Source organism: Macrotis lagotis, chromosome 4 (assembly GCF_037893015.1).
Source record: "Macrotis lagotis isolate mMagLag1 chromosome 4, bilby.v1.9.chrom.fasta, whole genome shotgun sequence".
NCBI lineage: Eukaryota > Metazoa > Chordata > Mammalia > Peramelemorphia > Peramelidae > Macrotis > Macrotis lagotis.
In genome coordinates, this window is record NC_133661.1 from 10,156,504 (window position 1) to 10,170,783 (window position 14,280).

Sequence of the window (14,280 nt, forward strand, 5' to 3'; positions counted from 1 at the left end):
AGAGGCTTTCTGGGTTGAAGGGGAACAAAACCCAAATTATGATGAAATTCTTAACTTTGAATGTTGTGCATGTTTTTTCATGATCACAGCTTCCAGGTCACAAGCATACACTGGCTGGCCAATCAGACAAAAAAAATGTTCTCTTAGTTTTTGCCTTACACCATCCGTCTTGTTTCCTTCCATAGATACCCACCGGGCATCGTCAGTGTGACACCGGGAGGAATTCCTGCAGCTATGGAAGGCATTATTCCAGGAGGTATTCCTGTTACTCATAATCTTCCAACAGTGGCACATCCCTCCCAAGCTCCCTCTCCTAACCAGCCCACAAAACACGGGGACAATAGAGAGCACCCCAATGAGCAATAGCAGAGAATTTAAGGAGAATAATCATTTGCATAAACTTGGGACCAAGAAACAGTGAACAATAAACGGGAACTACGAGAAAAGGAATTTGATGCAGAATTCACCGCGTGGTTTCTGGCCCAATACATCACTGACCAACGTTGCAGTGTTACACAAGGAGATCCAAAGGCAAGGCGGGGGAGAGCCACCCAGAAGTCAACACCTCTGTGATACTAGTAACAACCAACTTCTGTTATTGTGTGTTAAGTTTTTTTCACCTGTGCACCAATCACAAGAATCAGTCAATCTTTTTCCTTTCTCCACCCCTTGAGACTAGCAGATCCTGAACATCTGCTATAGAATGTTGCATCAACAGACCCAACCCCCAGAAGATGAAATTGAGGAGAGGAAGCCTGGTCACGGGACTCGAGCCTCTTCTGTCCACCTGTGGCTGGTTACCTCTTTGGCTAGGAGGATGGACTATCACAAAGATGAGGAGAAAATGGTTTTCCTATGGTAGACACTACAAAATGTAAGATACTGAAGACAGTCAAGTTTCCTGTGTACAGTGAAACCTCTCTTCCCCTCATCTGAACTATACACATACATACACACACACCCTGAGCGGTTGGCTGTAGGTTCAGTAAAACCCTCAATGATGCAAAAAAAAAAAAAAGAAAAAGAAAAAAAGTATTAAATTTCACAAGCTGTTTGTACTCAAATATATTTTCTCAGTTTCAGATCCTCAGCTATTTTATTGAGTGGAAAGTCTTGAGCCAAAAGAGCTCAAAAAGAATAATGTTGCATTTCCTTATGTCTCAGGAAACACTTTTTATGGTAATTTGTCAGATTGTCTATGAACAAAACCCACTTTTTTAGACATTGATAAAAGTCTTCTTTTCTTCACGTGATATTTTATACAAGAACACTTCCAATGTGTTATTAGGTGTGACTGATTTTAACAAATCCTATTAGATTTGTATCAACTAGTTCCATGTTATCTTCATAGTCTTTTGTGATCATCGCCTTTTTGTTTTCAAAAGATGGCCTGTTTTGAGCCTTTGTATAGGTACATTCCTGTTTCTGTGACAAAAATCGTGAAAACTGTCCCAAACAGAAAACCCAGAATGGCTATCGACAAGCAGGATGTTTTTGTTTTAGTGTGTTACCCGTTCTTGTATTTGTTTCTTGTAAAGGTGGACATTTAGCGTTCAGTGCAGTTTTCAATAAAAAGTGATCCAAATCGTTAAGTTCTGAGATTCAAGCCCCTTTGGGCCATTTTCACTTTGAGAAGAAAATGCTGATATCCAAGCCCTTTCTCTTTACAATGACCGCTGCTCAGCCATGTTGCTTATGTTGGTGGCGTGTCACTGTTGGAATCAGCTGTGAGAATGGAGGACGGACAGACCGACCAAACGAGGTTCGGGGCCTCAGAGTTCTCTCTGCAGGATTTAAAAACCAATTACCTGGTTTGCTACAAAACTTACCTTTAACTTCTTTGCTCAATGAAGTGATTTAACACTGAGGTATTTTAGCATGAAACATTCATAAATTTCTACTTCTGATTTTAAAATCTGCCCCAAATTATGTTTTTTAAACCATTAGCACAAAAGGAGGTTGTCTTTGTAAGATTACAGAGTCAGAGAGACATGAAAAAAAGTACTTTTATCATCCACCATTTATTATCAAAATGATTTAAGATCTATTTGTGGTCTTTTTTTTTTCCAGGAAGATTGATTTCTAAATACTTCAGGGAAGCAATATGGCATTGATTGAATGGTTTGTGTGAGTGGCTTCCTAGACAGTGACCTCAAGTATCTTGGAATCTTCCTTTGATGCATACACTTTTTTTTTTTTTGAAAATGTGCTTCTCCCCCAAAAGAAACATTTTGCCAAAATGTAAAGCTAAAAATCAAGGTCAAGTCATCCTTGTGATGTGATAAGCTCACTATAAAGCTGAGGTTGTAATGTAACATCCATAATACAAATACAAAGACACAATTTCCAAGTCCTTGACAATCTATACTATTGTGGCAGTTAATCTGTAACATTGGGACAAGTACAGATAATTTCCTTAAGAGTCACACTGAGTGAAGCCCCCGGGCAGCTGCTTGGTGGCACAGAGTCATGACCAATCTCCTTTTGGCCAGTCTGAACAGTGTATGGGTATCTCACCATCAACTGTTCCCCAGCTGGCTTGAGGGAAGCTACCAAGCAGCTGGGAACAGGAGCCCAAGCATCTCTCCAAGGACAGATCCAGCTTCAGTGGCCAAAGCCCCACACAATCTGAAAAGTTTGGGGACAGGATCTATCTTAAGGGGAGACGAACTGAACGCGGGCACTTCTGTAAATCGGCCCTTTTGGGATGCTGACAAAAGAGTACACATTACAAAGTTAAAAAGCTCATCCTGGAAATTGTGGTTATCAGAAAGAAGCTGTTTAGCATAAATCTCATTTGCCCACAGGGTTCATTTTCATTTACTGAAGATTTCATTGTTTCAAAATAAACATTTTTGTTCTGAATAAGCCAACCTACTGTGGAACCATCTAAAAGCCCCATAACAAAACAAGCTAGAAGTATGGAACAGTAGAGCCAGCAATTATTCCCATAGGGAAATCTCTTGACATGTTGTACTAGCAATGCTAGCTATATTTTTAGGGTCATTAATTTGTAATAAAATAGTAAACAACTGGACTCAAGCAGAAACACCTGCCAGAGCCAATCTGCCAAACCTTACCCATTAAAGGACAAATGTGTTACCTAACTTCTTGGCAGGTTTGAGTGTATAACTACAGTGATAACACGCTTTTTTCCTCAAAACTTTTTATTTCTGGCATCTCCAATTTGGAGGGTAGTCTCTGCTTCCAACAAAGCAAGCATAGGGATGGTATGTCCACCTCCAGAAGGATTACACCATAAAGTGTCACATTAGGTATCTTATTTCTTAGATAAGAAACACTGATCCTAGTCAGAAAAAAAAGTCTAATGAGGTCCTTGGGGAAAAGAAAATGCCTTCTTTGATTTACCAATTCTAATAGCTTATTGGAAAAGCAAAAGCCTTTGTTCTTCACTCTACTGGTCAATGGTACATATTCAGATTGTTCTATTTCAGAGTAAAAAAGGAACATTCTGAACATGCCGTAGAGCCTGTCTTTTCACTTGTGTCAGCCCCATCGTGGGAGTCCTCCAAAGAAGCTCATGTCACTTTTGTGTAGTTTGCCCAAGCACCCAGAGACTTCTCAGACGTGTGAACACAACATTTCATTAGGAAAAAGTGTAGTGACGTGAAAGGGATGGGCCTGGGGGCTGCGACCAGGAACCAATCCACCAAGAGTATGTTTGGATCTTGTCAATAGGACCTAGAAAGTTGTGCACAACCCCTTGGAAGCAGCAGATTCTTGAGGGTTTTCTCACAGCCTTCAGCTACCAAGTTCAGGGAAGGAGGAGGCTCTAAGGAGCCTTCTTTCCCAACCCTAATTTTAGAGATCTTCTATAACTACCACCCAATTTTCAAAGTGCTCATAACCCTAACCTTTTTTAGCTCTTTGACCCATTATTGATTGTATAGCTAAAAGTGTCAGATTTACAAGGGTTTTCTACTAAAGCATATACTTTGAACTTAAAGAAAACTTAAAAGGAATGGCACATCAATCAACATGCAAGAACATCCCAGAGGTCTCTACTGAGAAATTCATCGTACAGTGCATTTCAACCATCTGACTCTTTGTAAAATCTTTATTCCAAACTGCCAACAGTGTTTCCACCTGCCTAGACAAAGGCATGCCCCATTTCCAACAGGATTTACCTTAAAGCCCCAAAGGGTAAGACAGGAAGAATCATGTCAGTTTAAAAAAATGCTCTGCTGTGTATTTGACAGTGACAATCTGAGAGGCCTGAAATTTCCATCAAGGCTGAGTTAGCAGACTTCACCCAATTCATTGGGGACACAGTGGACCCCTGCCCATCACTGGATTGGCTTTCCCAAGTGCTTGCCTAATGTCCATGGATGAGCCGACTTAGTGACTGGACTTTGCCAAATATTTGGAACAAGAACCCTAAATTTTAGGTCACTATTCCAAACAAATAAATAAGTACTGTAGACAGGGGAAAAAAATATCCTTCAGAAAAATGAAAACAATGAATTAATGGAAAGTTAGAGACTTCAAAATAAGGGAAGAATATTATATAAAGTTCAGTCTGAGAAATTTGGCTTTTCTTCCACAGTTCTAAGATTTACTACACTGGGCACAGCAGGAAATTAAGAAAAAAATCCAATGGTTTTGCTGTGGATTGTAATCTGTGTGGACAAAAATCCTCCTATAATCTGACTGCGGCACCAGCAAAACAACACAAAATGATCTTTTAATGTGTCAGAATATTTAAAAAGGGATGGAGAACGTCAATTCTACCATAAAAGGAAATTTCAAAAGAACAAATATTCGTCTCGTATGTGCTTTCTTTGTAAGTGCCCTTCCTGAACAGGAATTTCTCAATAATTTGAAGATGCTGGTACAACTTTTCCTATTACACAACTTCTTACACAACCACATGCGGTACATTTATAGACAGATTTACAATTTGAAAGGAAAAGCCAAAATGTTCTGTCTTGATAATAAAATTAGCTTTTTACAAACTGTAGTCCAACCAGAGTTCTCTATTCGCACAGCAGCTGAGCACTTGTGTTTTCTCCATTTGTGTATGGATCAGAAAATCCCGGGGGGACAGCAGGTAGACGTCTGCTAGCCGCTCATTCATCCCATAGTGACCGACTGCTTGCAGCACGACCCCCATCTGGGGGCACTCACCAGCCCGTGGCACGGACAGCTCACTCCACGACCTCCTCACTCGTCTTCCTCATCTTCATCTTCCTCTCCGTCCGACAGGGATGTGCAAGGGCGGATCTGCCGGTAGCGGTCGAGCCACTTCTCTACCATCTGAGTAACCAGGGGGTGATTCCGCCGGCGAGAACTCTTCTGCATGGCAACAAGCACCCCGCCCTCTGTCACACAGCAGTCCAACCACTCGCGGAGCAGCTTCTCTTGCTGTTCCTCATTGCCAAGCTTTGAGGAGGGAGAAAGAAGATATAAGCCCACTTAGACCTCAGGCTCCCTGCCCCACCACCACTACCCCAGGGGGAGGGGGAGTGCACACACAGTATTATTTTCACACTGTAAATTTCACTACTGGTCCACAACTTTGTGCACACAACAAAAGTGACCCACAGGAAGGCCCGGGGACAAATTTTTTCAGTTTGTTAAAGGAATTTTTGCTACCAACAGATCCATCTGTGAACTGTGACATTCAGAAACCAGAGTAAACTTGCTGGCTTGAGAACTGTGGGAAGGAGGGTCACCCGAGTGGTAAAAGGAAGGGAATCCAGCTTCATTCTGAAGCCCTGGTTCTTACCTCTTGAGCAGAGAGAAAATGGATGTGTAATAGCTTCCTTTCACTATCAACCAAAGGTAAAAAAGTGATGGTCACGTCATCATCTGTGTTCAAGTTAGCACCAGCACCTCGATTGCCATAGCCATCGTTCTCCATGGCAACCAGGGCCGAGAAGTGGCCCCGTGTGTAGCCCAGAGCAATGGGACTTTTCCAACAGAAACTCTGTTCCCAGAGCAGAGGCAAATACACACCTAGGGAAAAGGTACAGTCAGAAGGACATAAATGAGTAGAGTCACTTGAAATATAAAACCCGGCCATCATCACCAATCATCATGAGGTCATCCATTTCTCATTTCTCCCACTCCCACATCCTTTTTCTTTTTTTTTAAGGTGTTTTTTTTTTAACAAGGCAAATGGGGTTAAGTGACTTGCCCAAAGCCACATGGCTAGGTAATTATTAAGTGTCTGAGGTCGGATTTGAACTCAGGTCCTCCTGACTCCATGGCCAGTGCTCTAGCCGCCCCCCACATCCTTGATTTACTTCGATTCATGTGTTCTATCAAGAGGCCAAGTGAAGAACCCCCTAGAACTTTTCTTTCACCATAATCTAATCCAAATTTGGGAGAATCAAGAAAAAACAAGCATGAGACCTTCCCACCATCCATCAATATGTAAGAATGTGACAAAAAAGAAATTGCATTGGGCCCCAAGTGACAGTATAACAACATAATATTACCACATGGCTTACCTTGAAAACGGGTATATCCTAAAGTTTCTCCTCGGAAACTCTTATAATATTTTACTCCATAAACTATAATTGGTCGTCTAAGAATATGTGCAAGTACAAAAATGTGTGTCTGCTCCAAACTTGCTCCAGGCTAGGCAAAACACAAAGAACAACAATTCCTCCTTTCAGGTTTTAGAAGCAAACCAGGCAAAGGAAAGGAAATATAAAAGGAGAAGCTGAAGCCACTAAGGTTGAGAGATTGGGTCTTTAACACAGACTACCACAAGCTACAGCAGACATCACAAACTGGTGCAGCAATCTTCAGAAGCTCCCAGGGACCCACTTTTACAAATGCTAAGGATCAAGCTGAAGACCCTTACTACACAAATCTCTCCCAATGGCACAATCTATCATTTGAGCTTTTTCTCAAGTGAGTAGAAAAGTAAGAGCTTCATGCCTATCTAAAAATGGAAGTGAAATAGGCAAAATGACAAGGTTTCAACTCAGCACAACAATCAGTATTTTTTTTAACTATAAAATTATAATAATCTGAACCCAGAAAAGATGAAAGGATATCACAGGGAATCAGAAGAAGGGACAAGGAGGCTGTTGGTGTGGAACATTATATTGTGTTGGCTGATTTTAAAACAAGTTAAAATAAAAGGCATTTATAAAAATGACATTCTTTATGAAGAGCTGACAAATGGGGGGAGGGGAGCAATAGACACTGGAAAAATATCTTCAAGTTGCATATTCATTCATTTCTATCTAAGGACTTGCTTCACTATTAGGCATCTCTGCCAATCTGCTGTGGGCAGAAGCCTTGATATGCTCATATAATAACACCAACTAACATGTAATTTGTTCTTCCCAACAACCTGGAGAGGTGGGCACTATTATAGGCAGACTGAATTGCCCAGGAATACACAGCTACTAACTTGGGTCTTCCAGAATCTGGGCCCCTCACACTGCCACTAATATCTCTATCAACATGTAACATAGAACAACCAACAGGAAGGCATCAGGGACCACGGGTTCTTACCTGACTAGCAAGAGAGAGTATAAACGCCCAATCTTCCTGCCACTGTTCTTCTCTGAGGGAAAAATGTAAACCAAAGCTCTGAGAATACCACGATTCCCACTCTTTCCAACGTGTATAAAACCTAAAACAGTGAAGAGAACTTTTAAAACCCAGCATGAAATCACTAATCACAATTCACACACTAACATTCATGACACCATAGGAAAACAAGGGTAAAATGGCAGCTGACGTCTCAGCCCTGCTGTAGGGAAGGGAACAGAGGGGCCATCCTTCTCAAAAAGAGCTCTGTCTGCAAAGCTGGAGCTCTCCTAGCCCCCTTGAAAATTATAGCATCCCATTTTGCAGATGAGGTGCTGGCTCTGCCTACTCGAAGTCAGCAATGGGCCTCATTCCCCAGAGGCTGCTTGTCAGACCCTGACAATGAGAGTTCCACACTGGCCTGATCCTTCCTGCCTGAAGCATCTCCACCAAAGTCCTCACTAAAACAATCAGGAAACATCAGTCCAGATTTGTCAAACCCAAAAAGCAATGCCTCAATAATTTCCCTGTAAGTTTTTACAATGTTTAAATTTCAGACAAATAATTAATGAAGTTCAAAACACTATTTGGTGCTGGGAATATAGTAAAAAATGGAAGCGTCATTGCCATCAAGTTCCTAATCTCCTTCCTTCAAGCCTGGCTGATACAGAAATCAGACTAATAGTAGAATATAGGTAAGAGAGGCCAAACTCCAACTGGTTATCTCTCTACATGATACTTTTCACAAAACTGCTAATTATAGTAATCCCTAATAGAACAAAAGGTAAATACCTGTATTCTTTTCAAGAATGATGAAGTCTTGTCTATAATTAGAAACTAAGACTGAAAGGAAAGTATGCAGATGTCTAAATACTTTAAAGCCAATGAGAAAAAAAGGTTTCTTTGACAAGTCCAAGACAACAGGGTTGTAGTGGATTCCGGACATGTGGCTTTGCTCACCAATGCTTGTGCGCTCAGTGTAAGGAGTTCCAAAATTCTAGAACTCATCAATTCAAAGTTAGAGCACCAAGTCCTTGACTTAAAATACTGAACAGGAGCTGACTGGAAGGCTGGGGAGACACGAGATGGTATTTCCCTCCAAACAACTTTAAGTGAATTCTGAGTAGCCGAATCCACAAAAGGATGAGATAAAACAAATTTCTAGTGTAAGACAACTAAGAAAGTTGGCAGTAAAGCTCTGTCTTCATGGGGTGAGAGTGGAGCTCAGCTTCTGGAACTCTCAGCCCACAGATGAAGGGATCAGATAACTGATCAGAAAGAGATTACAAGGGACCCTGAGTGCCACCAGAACTGTTGCACTGCCCTTACAGTTCCAGGACAAAGAGGGGTACATGGCCACAGGGGAAGAGTGATCCTGGTCATAGTCTGAACAGAAAAGAGTGCTTTGTGGTCAATTACAAACCAAAGCACAATCTACGAGAGTAATGACCACATTGCAAGACACCTAGAACTAATTGCTGAAAAAGCAGCACAAAAAACTGAAGCCCCTAAACATTTAAGTTAAATCAAGAAATAAGTTGAAGAAAATTAGCCAAAAAACCCACACCTGACCATAGAAAGTTACTATGCCCACAGAGAAGATCAAAGCACCAAGTGAGAAGAATCGGGTCAAAACAGCTACATCCAAACACTCAAAGAAAAATGTGAATTAAGCATTATAAAACAAAGGAAATAAAGGAAAACTGGGAAAAGAAATGAGTGATGTGGGAAATCAAGAAAAAGGAGTCAACAGCTAAAAAAGATATTTAAAAAATGGTAAAAGGTAAAAATAGGCACTAAAGAGAACTCCTCCAAAGCAGAATAGGCCAAATGGAAAAAGATAGACAAAAATTCACTGAAGAAAAGAACTCCTTAAAAAGCATAACTACTCAAATGGAAAAGGACGTACAAACATTCACTAAAGAAAAGAACTCCCGGGGCAGCTAGGTGGTGCAGTGGATAAAGCACCGGCCCTGGAGTCAGGAGTACCTGCGTTCAAATCCGGTCTCAAGACACTTAATAATTACCTAGCTGTGTGGCCTTGGGCAAGCCACTTAACCCCATTTGCCTTGCAAAAACCTTAAAAAAAAAAAGAAAAAGAAAAGAACTCCTTACAAAGTAGAATTGGCCAAATGGAAAAGGAGATATAAGGCTTCACTGAAGAAAATACCTTAAAAATTAAAATTGGTTAAGTGAAAGATATCTTGAGACATCAAGAAACAATAAAACAAAGGCAAAAGAATGAAAAAATATAAAAGAAAATGTGAAATATCTTATTGAAAAACTGGATCTGAAAAACAAATCAAGGAGAGATAGTATTTCATGAAATTATCGATGAAAACTGCATCCCCAAATGAGAAGTCCCAGGAATGTCATCAGAGTTCCCCAAAGGTCAAGGAGAAAATACTGTACGGTGTCAGAATTCAAATATCATGGAGTCAGGATCACATAAGATTTAGCAGCTTCTCCATTATGGGATCAGGGCAGCTGGTGGAGCAGTGAGCAGTGTGAAGGCCTGGATCCAAGAAGACATATTTCCCTGAATTCAAATCTGGCTTCAAACATGTCATAACGAGTTGAAGGCAACTGAAAAATGACTCTACAATAACATTAAAAGATTTGGGCTTGAAATACAATATTCTGGAAGGCAAAGGAGCTGGGATTACAACCAAAAATTACCTACCTAGCAAGAAAAATGGGTATTTAATGAAAGATTTCTAAGATTTCCTGATGAAAAGAGCAAGGACCAAAATTGAAGAGAAAAATCTGACTTTCCAGTGTCAAGTCCCTTCTTACCTACAGGTGGTAAAAAGGAAAGCGCAATCATAAGGGAGCCCAAATTAAAACTGTTATAGAGTATCTGTAACTTCAAAGAAAGTTATCATTATGAGGACAAATAGAACAGGGCACAGGTGTGACTTGGTTACAATGGAATGATAACTAAAAACTTAATTTAAGGGACGAGAAAGAGGAATACAAAGGGGGAAGGGGGAAGAGAGAAGTAGGATGGGGCAAATTATCTGACAAAAAAGAAGTGTGAAAGCTTTTTTGGGGGGAAGGGGGTTTGCAAGGCAACGGGGTTAAGTGACATGCCTAAGGTCACACAGCTAGGTAAATATTAAATATCTGAATCCGGATTTGAACTCAGGTATTCCTGATTCCAGGGCTAGTGTTCTATCCACTGTGCCACCAAGCTGCCCCTGAAAGAGCTTTTATAGTGGAGAGGAAAACTGAACTTAACTCTCATAAGAAGTGGCTCATAAATGGAATTTTAAAAAAAAATGAAAAGGAGGCGGTTGGGTGGCGCAGTGGATAGAGCACCAGCCCTGGAGTCAGGAGTATCTGAGTTCAAATCCGGCCTCAGACACTTAATAATTACCTAGCTGTATGGCCTTGGGCAAGCCACTTAACCTTTAGCCTTGCAAAAAAAAAATAATAAAAAATGAAAAGGAAAGACTTTTAGCAGCTATTTTTGTGAGGGGCAAAGAAGTGGAAATTGAGGGATGAACATAGAATTGTAATAGAATATAACTGTGCCATAAGTAATGTTGAGCAGAAAGGTTTTCAGAAATACCTGGGAAGACTGACATGTCCTGATGCAACAAGAAGTGAGCCAAGCCAGACACTGTACACAGGAACTAACAGCAATGACTAACATAATAATTAACAGTGTACGACTTCGCTCTTCTCAGGAAGACAGTGATCCAAGACAGCCCCAAAGAACTCAAGATGAAGCCTCCAGAGAGAGTGCTCCATTTGAATGAAGTTAGGGTTCTTAGTATTGTTTCATAGTTTCCAGAATGCTTGAACCAATGAATAGGTCCATCAGAATAGCATTAATGTGCCTGTCTTTCTACATGCACAATTACAAGAATGAAACAAAGATAATCAGAAACTGATTATTGTATAATTAGAGGAAAAAAAGTGATCACAGAAGATACAAGAAAATGCAGGACTCATATCGATGCCCCAAAAGTAGCACTAATGAAACAATTTTAATGAAAAGTAAGAAGTAGAAGTCCAACATAATCAGAAACACTTGAGCAAATGCTCAATTTTCTGTTCTATTTCTATGTGATTGAACCAACTTTTTTTTCCTAGTTCTCAATGTTGGATAAGAGGAAAAACATATTTAAAAAATAAAGGTAATATAAAAACAAAGAAAAACAAAAATTTAAGAACATTTCTGAAAAATTAAATATTCCTTTCTATTAGGATAGAACAATTAAATAACTATTTAACTCATGCAACAGTGAAAGAAAATGCAAAGAGGAATATAAACTTGCTACAACTCAACCAGAGGCAACTGCTTGTCTGAGGTCATTGATTTTCCTGGCCCCACTCACAAATGAAGAGGTTCATAATGAGACGATGAGGCATTAAAGGAGGTCAGGCTGGCACACCAGCTTTTGCCAGGCCTAGTGTGCCAACCAACAGGTCTGAGCTTGTACAACCAATGACCAGGTCTACTTTCTAAGTGGTCCTACACATCACTAACTGGAGGCCCAACAACCCAAACTGCCCTTCCTCCTCCCTGGGCTCTTCCCATGCTTCTCCAGCTTCTCTCCTAGGGGCCTCACACAGGTCATCCTTTCTACCGACATTCAGAGAAGCCCAGGAGTTGCTGCAGCCATGGCTAACTTGTCCAATCAACAGGTGCTGACAAAAGGACAGCTTGCCAGAAGCAGGCTCCTCACTGCTACAAGCCAAGCCCCAGCCCCACCTCTGGGGAGTCAACAGCAGGGATTCTGTAGCCACCACAACTGAGGGAAAAAAGCCCCTGAAGGTAGCAGAATACCCTAAGTACAGTTCTTCGAAGTGTAGGCCTTTTCCTCCTTTTTCAGGCACTCAAAGACGACGATGATTATTATTTCAGCTACTTATAGTATACATATACACAACCCCCCCCCCAAAAAAAACCTCCTGAATGCAATAAATCTAAAACCATAATGAGAACATAAGTACGACTTATAGCTTCTCCTTCACTCAGGTCCTATATTCCAAATCCTCATCATAAAATAGAGATGACCCTGAGTTTTTGAAGGTCATACCAAGTAAATACAAGACCTCCAGGCAGCCAGTATGGAAGGCAACCAAACATTGGCTGCCTATTAGTCAAGAATCAAGTCCAGCTCATTCACAAAGGGTCCACCAGAAGGCTGGTCTGCAGACAGTAATCTCAGGAGGACAGACCCTAAAATGGTTGGCTCATCCCCCTGAAACCCTGGGGGAGTCAGTGATTGACCCAAGGTCACAAGGGAGTAGGTATCTAAGGTGAAATTTTAACCCAGATCCTTTGCTTGCATAAACAGTGCTCTTCCTACTTATACCAAGATTAATTTTTGTGGGCAAAGCAACTTAAATTAAAAAAAAAAGCCCAATTCCTGAACCATGGAAGTTTTGTGAAATCACAGAACTTCTGGAGGCTCCCTGAGGTCAGGGGTTGTTTCTGTCTTCCCCTGTATCTTGGGTGCTAATAAATATAGTTCATTCATAGCACACAGAAGCTTCAAAATTTTTTGACTGATAAAACATATTAACCACTATCTTTTCTTTTTTCTTTCCTTGTTTTTAAAAGGGAACAAAAAAGGAACTCAATTAAGACGAGAATGCTCTTCTCTCCATCTCACATAGGACAGTGCTTGGCCTAGGGTCTAAACTCCCTAAATACCAGGAACTGGCTCCTCTCTGAGGTCTAGGACAGATGCCCAGACCCAGGAGCCAATAAAAGAGGCCACTGACACTCCCCTATCCAGTCCTGGGCGGCGCAGAAGCTCACCAGTGCGAACAGTCATGCAGGCTGTCATGGAGGGCCTTGCGCAGCACTGAGTCCTTGTCGTAGATGCCCCAGGTGGCCTGCAGCACTGAGTCCAACAAACAGTCACCAGCAGTCCGGTTCCAAAGTGCATAGAGTCTACTGTCCAAGCGGGTGGCCAATTCCAAGGACCAGTTTATAATTGGAGATTCTTCTTCTAACTCTAAGAAGCATTTAAAACATGCTCATTTTTGTGTTTTTGCAATTAAGGAAGATTTTAGTGGGAAAGTTTCACCACCAAGGAGAAGGAATAGAGTACATATAATTTACTAGTGGTCATATAAGTAATCTGGGAAAAAATTCTTCCGAGTTGCCCAAACTTCATTAAGAGTTCACAAATAAATTAGAAAAAGATGGAAAGATCCAAGGCAAAAATGCAATATAGGAATTAAGTTAATAAGGAAATCACACACCCTCATCAACTAACCCAATTTTGTATCGGCATGAGACTCAGAGTTAACAATTAGGACCTAAATGATAAGTCAAATTTCAAAAATGGTTATTTCTCCAATATGCTTATTTGTTTATCACCTTTCATTCTCATATAAGCATATAGACACTAAACAACTCTATCACACAGGGTTTTAAAAACTGAAAAAGTTTACATTTCAGGGATCCAAGAGATAAAAAGTGTAGGCTCAGTCCCTAAAATGTGTGCCACACACAAATGATTCCACTGATCTTTAACAGTTATCAACAAAGCAACAAGGTCTCTAATTCTTGCAGTGTCACTAGTCATCTTCCACAATGAAGAAGAACCAACCACAATTAGCTCACTGCTTACCTTTCTGAACATCCCTATCAAGCACTTCATCAAATAATTTTTCTTGTACTGAAGGAGGCAAGTCTTCAATATCTAGAAGAACAAGAAACAAGAGGAAGGAGATGTGGACATGGGAACACACACTTTATGGTAAAGAATAAACTTGACACGTCAAATTCCACTAAAA

At 40.7% G+C, this 14,280-nt stretch overlaps 2 protein-coding genes across 11 annotated transcripts in view; one reads left to right on the plus strand and one right to left on the minus strand.

Annotated features, from left to right (window-relative positions):
- The window catches only part of CTBP2 (C-terminal binding protein 2), a 135,513-nt gene extending 130,237 nt beyond the window's left edge, over positions 1 to 5,276 (plus strand). For all 6 annotated transcript variants that reach the window (XM_074232216.1, XM_074232215.1, XM_074232214.1 and 3 more), the window contains one exon: positions 186 to 5,276. In XM_074232216.1, coding sequence (XP_074088317.1) covers positions 186 to 366 — 181 coding nt within the window. In that variant the 3' untranslated portion in view covers positions 367 to 5,276. The remainder of the gene's footprint in view (positions 1 to 185) is intronic.
- ZRANB1 (zinc finger RANBP2-type containing 1) overlaps positions 4,065 to 14,280 on the minus strand; it is a 107,703-nt gene continuing 97,487 nt past the window's right edge. For all 5 annotated transcript variants that reach the window (XM_074232212.1, XM_074232213.1, XM_074232209.1 and 2 more), the window contains exons 5-10: positions 14,115 to 14,186; positions 13,295 to 13,493; positions 7,498 to 7,618; positions 6,477 to 6,606; positions 5,750 to 5,979; positions 4,065 to 5,403 (exon numbers count right to left, since the gene is read on the minus strand). In XM_074232212.1, coding sequence (XP_074088313.1) covers positions 5,185 to 5,403; positions 5,750 to 5,979; positions 6,477 to 6,606; positions 7,498 to 7,618; positions 13,295 to 13,493; positions 14,115 to 14,186 — 971 coding nt within the window. In that variant the 3' untranslated portion in view covers positions 4,065 to 5,184. The remainder of the gene's footprint in view (positions 5,404 to 5,749; positions 5,980 to 6,476; positions 6,607 to 7,497; positions 7,619 to 13,294; positions 13,494 to 14,114; positions 14,187 to 14,280) is intronic.